This window comes from Oncorhynchus gorbuscha, unplaced genomic scaffold, assembly GCF_021184085.1.
Source record: "Oncorhynchus gorbuscha isolate QuinsamMale2020 ecotype Even-year unplaced genomic scaffold, OgorEven_v1.0 Un_scaffold_1190, whole genome shotgun sequence".
In the NCBI taxonomy this organism is placed as follows: domain Eukaryota; kingdom Metazoa; phylum Chordata; class Actinopteri; order Salmoniformes; family Salmonidae; genus Oncorhynchus; species Oncorhynchus gorbuscha.
Window position 1 is genome coordinate 1 of NW_025744526.1, and position 5,000 is coordinate 5,000.

The following is a 5,000-nucleotide window of genomic DNA, read 5'->3' on the forward strand; positions in this document are numbered from 1 at the left end:
GATTATTATAACACCCAGACAGATTATTATAATACCCAGACAGATTATTATAACACCCACCCAGATTCCCCACCTAGAGACACATAATATATTATAATATAGGATAGAATAAAATACCCAGTCAGATTATTATAACACCCAGACAGATTATTATAACACCCAGACAGATTATTATAACACCCAGAATATTATAACACCCAGACAGATTATTATAACACCCAGACAGATTATTATAACACCCAGACAGATTATTATAACACCCAGACAGATTATTATAATACCCAGACAGATTATTATAACACCCAGACAGATTATTATAACACCCAGACAGATTATTATAACACTCAGACAGATTATTATAACACCCAGACAGATTATTATAACACCCAGACAGATTATTATAACACCCAGACAGATTATTATAACACCCAGACAGATTATTATAACACCCAGACAGATTATTATAACACCCAGACAGATTATTATAACACCCAGACAGATTATTATAACACCCAGACAGATTATTATAACACCCAGACAGATTATTATAACACCCAGTCAGATTATTATAACACCCAGACAGATTATTATAACACCCAGACAGATCTTCAACAGTATTACTATAGTACTACTACAGTATTATATTAGTATCAACAGTATTACTATAGTACTACTACAGTATTATATTACTATCAACAGTATTACTATAGTACTACTACAGTATTATATTAATATTATAGTTACCTGAGGCAGGGCCTGAACTACAGTGTCTAGTAGAGCTCTCATCCCTGTTGCCATCTTCAACAGTATTACTATAGTACTACTACAGTATTATATTAGTATCAACAGTATTACTATAGTACTACTACAGTATTATATTAGTATCAACAGTATTACTATAGTACTACTACAGTATTATATTAGTATCAACAGTATTACTATAGTACTACTACAGTATTATATTAGTATCAACAGTATTACTATAGTACTACTACAGTATTATATTAGTATCAACAGTATTACTATAGTACTACTACAGTATTATATTAATATTATAGTTACCTGAGGCAGGGCCTGAACCACAGTGTCTAGTAGAGCCCTCATCCCTGTTGCCATCTTCAACAGTATTACTATAGTACTACTACAGTATTATATTACTATCAACAGTATTACTATAGTACTACTACAGTATTATATTAATATTATAGTTACCTGAGGCAGGGCCTGAACTACAGTGTCTAGTAGAGCCCTCATCCCTGTTGCCATCTTCAACAGTATTACTATAGTACTACTACAGTATTATATTAGTATCAACAGTATTACTATAGTACTACTACAGTATTATATTAATATTATAGTTACCTGAGGCAGGGCCTGAACTACAGTGTCTAGTAGAGCCCTCATCCCTGTTGCCATCTTCAAAAGCTTCAACACTGAGGAGACAGAAACCAAACAGACCCATTAGAACTGAAACCAGAACAGACCCATTAGAACTGAAACCAGAACAGACCCATTAGAACTGAAACCAGAACAGACCCATTAGAACAGAGACCAGAACAGACCCATTAGAACTGAAACCAGAACAGACCCATTAGAACTGAAACCAGAACTGAACCATTAGTATTGAAACCAGAACAGACCCATTAGAACTGAAACCAGAACAGACCCATTAGAACTGAAACCAGAACAGACCCATTAGTATTGAAACCAGAACAGACCCATTAGAACTGAAACCAGAACAGACCCATTAGAACTGAAACCAGAACAGACCCATTAGAACTGAAACCAGAACAGACCCATTAGAACTGAAACTAGAACAGAACCATTAGAACTGTAGAAAAGGACCCAAACACATACTGTACACATATACAGTCGTGGCCCAAAGTTTTGAGAATGACACAAATATTATTTTTCAAAAAGTCTGCTGCCTCAGTTTGTATGATGACAATTTGCATATACTCCAGAATGTTATGAAGAGTGAACAGATGAATTGCAATTAACTGCAAAGTCCCTCGTTGCCATGCAAGTGAACCGAATTCCCCCAAAAAACATTTCCATTGCATTTCTGCCCTGCACAAAAGGACCAGCTGACATCATGTCAGTGGTTCTCTCGTTAACACAGTGTGAGTGTTGACGAGGACAAGGCTGGAGATCACTCTGTCATGCTGATTGAGTTCGAATAACAGACTGGAAGCTTCAAAGGAGGGTGGTGCTTGGAATCATTGTTCTTCCTCTGTCAACCATGGTTACCCTCAAGGAAACACGTGCCGTCCTCATTGCTTTGCACAAAAGGGCTTCACAGTCAAGGATATTGCTGCCAGTAAGATTGCACCTAAATCAACCATTTATCGGATCATCAAGAAATTCAAGGAGAGTGTTTCAATTGTTGTAAAGAAGGATTCAGGGTGCCCAAGAAAGTCCAGCAAGCGCCAGGACCATCTCCTAAAGTTGATTCAGCTGCGGGATCGGGGCACCACCAGTACAGAGCGTGCTCAGGAATGGCAACAGGCAGGTGTGAGTGCATCTGCACGCACAGTGAGGCGAAGACTTTTGGAGGAAAGCCTGGTGTCAAGAAGGGCAGCAAAGAAGCCACTTCTCTCCAGGAAAAACATCAGGGACAGACCGATATTCTGCAAAAGGTACAGGGATTGGACTGCTGAGGACTGGGGTAAAGTAATTTTCTCTGATGAATCCCCTTTCCGATTGTTTGTGGCATCCTGAAAAAAGCTTGTCCGGAGAAGACAAGGTGAGAGCTACCATCAGTCCTGTGTCATGCCAACAGTAAAGCATCCTGAGACCATTCATGTGTGGGGTTGCTTCTCAGCCAAGGGAGTGGGCTCACTCAGAATTTTGCCTAAGAACACAGCCATGAATAAAGAATGGTACCAACACATCCTCCGAGAGCAACTTCTCCCAACCATCCAGGAACAGTTTGGTGACGAACAATGCCTGTTCCAGCATGATGGAGCACCTTTCCATAAGGCAAAAGTGATAACTAAGTGGCTCGGGGAACAAAACATCAATATTTTGGGTTCATGGCCAGGAAACACCCCAGACCTTAATCCCATTGAGAACTTGTGGTCAATCCTCAAGAGGCGGGTGGACAAAAACCCACAAATTCTGAAACTTCAAGCATTGATTATGCAAGAATGGGCTGCCATCAGTCAGGATGTGGCCCGGAAGTTAATTGACAGCATGCCATCAGTCAGGATGTGGCCCAGAAGTTAATTGACAACGTGCCATCAGTCAGGATGTGGCCCAGAAGTTAATTGACAACGTGCCATCAGTCAGGATGTGGCCCAGAAGCCCAGAAGTTAATTGACAGCATGCCATCAGTCAGGATGTGGCCCAGAAGTTAATTGACAGCATGCCATCAGTCAGGATGTGGCCCAGAAGTTAATTGACATCAAGGCGGTGGCCCGTTCCTGTAGGTTCATGCTCTACAACATCCGCAGAGTACGACCCTGCCTCACACAGGAAGCGGCGCAGGTCCTAATCCAGGCACTTGTCATCTCCCGTCTGGATTACTGCAACTCGCTGTTGGCTGGGCTCCCTGCCTGTGCCATTAAACCCCTTCAACTCATCCAGAACGCCGCAGCCCGTCTGGTGTTCAACCTTCCCAAGTTCTCTCACGTCACCCCGCTCCTCCGTTCTCTCCACTGGCTTCCAGTTGAAGCTCGCATCCGCTACAAGACCATGGTGCTTGCCTACGGAGCTGTGAGGGGAACGGCACCTCAGTACCTCCAGGCTCTGATCAGGCCCTACACCCAAACAAGGGCACTGCGTTCATCCACCTCTGGCCTGCTCGCCTCCCTACCACTGAGGAAGTACAGCTCCCGCTCAGCCCAGTCAAAACTGTTCGCTGCTCTGGCCCCCCAATGGTGGAACAAACTCCCTCACGACGCCAGGACAGCGGAGTCAATCACCACCTTCCGGAGACACCTGAAACCCCACCTCTTTAAGGAATACCTAGGATAGGATAAGTATTCCCTCTCCCCCCCCCTTTAAGATTTAGATGCACTATTGTAAAGTGACTGTTCCACTGGATGTCATAAGGTGAATGCACCAATTTGTAAGTCGCTCTGGATAAGAGCGTCTTCTAAATGACTTAAATGTAATGTAAATGTAATGCCATCAGTCAGGATGTGTCCCAGAAGTTAATTGACAACGTGCCAGGGCGGATTGCAGAGGTCTGGAAAAAGAAGGGTCACCACTGCAAATATTGACTCTTTGCATCAACTTCATGTAATTGTCAATAAAAGCCCCTGTACACGTATTACTGAGGGAGAGGTGTGTGTGTGTGTGTGTGTGTGTGTGTGTGTGTGTGTGTGTGTGTGTGTGTGTGTGTGTGTGTGTGTGTGTGTGTGTGTGTGTGTGTGTGTGTGTGTGTGTGTGTGTGTGTGTGTGTGTGTGTGTGTGTGTGTGAGTACCTCTAGCGATCCTCAGTACTCTCATGATGCGTATGATGGTGGGGTTGATGGGCAGGGACGCGTTGAGGTCAATCTCCTCCAGAGTGATGCCCATCACGGACAACAACACGATGGCCAGGTCCAGCTGGTTCCACCTACACAGAGAACGTTTCATTGTGTATCCACATAGAGTATTGAAAGTGTGTTGTGTGTGTGTGTGTGTGTGTATGCAGTGTGTGTTGTGTGTTACCTCTCCTTGAAGAAGCGTCTCAGCCCGAAGGCGATGAGTTTGAGGACCGTCTCGATAACAAACACCAGAGTGAAGACGTAGTTACAATACTTCAACCCCTCCTCCAGATACTGGAAGACACACACACACACACACACACACACACACACACACACACACACACACACACACACACACACACACACACACACACACACACACACACACACACACACACACACACACACACACACACACACACACTTGTTGCTATAGGTACAAGATTGGCCTAGTTAACTTTGTGGTTGCTATGGCTACCAGTGTGTGAGGTTGCTATAGTTACCTGTGGCTGGTTGTATTGT

The 5,000-nt window shown here is 43.4% G+C and overlaps 1 protein-coding gene across 1 annotated transcript in view; it reads right to left on the reverse strand.

Moving 5' to 3' along the window:
* Positions 1-35: 35 nt before the first annotated feature.
* Positions 36-5,000, reverse strand: part of LOC124016921 (voltage-dependent T-type calcium channel subunit alpha-1H-like) — a gene marked incomplete at both ends in the record, with an annotated part of 126,258 nt that continues 121,293 nt past the window's right edge. The window contains 4 exon segments of the mRNA XM_046332254.1: positions 36-73; positions 1,363-1,433; positions 4,431-4,564; positions 4,660-4,769. Coding sequence (XP_046188210.1) covers positions 36-73; positions 1,363-1,433; positions 4,431-4,564; positions 4,660-4,769 — 353 coding nt within the window.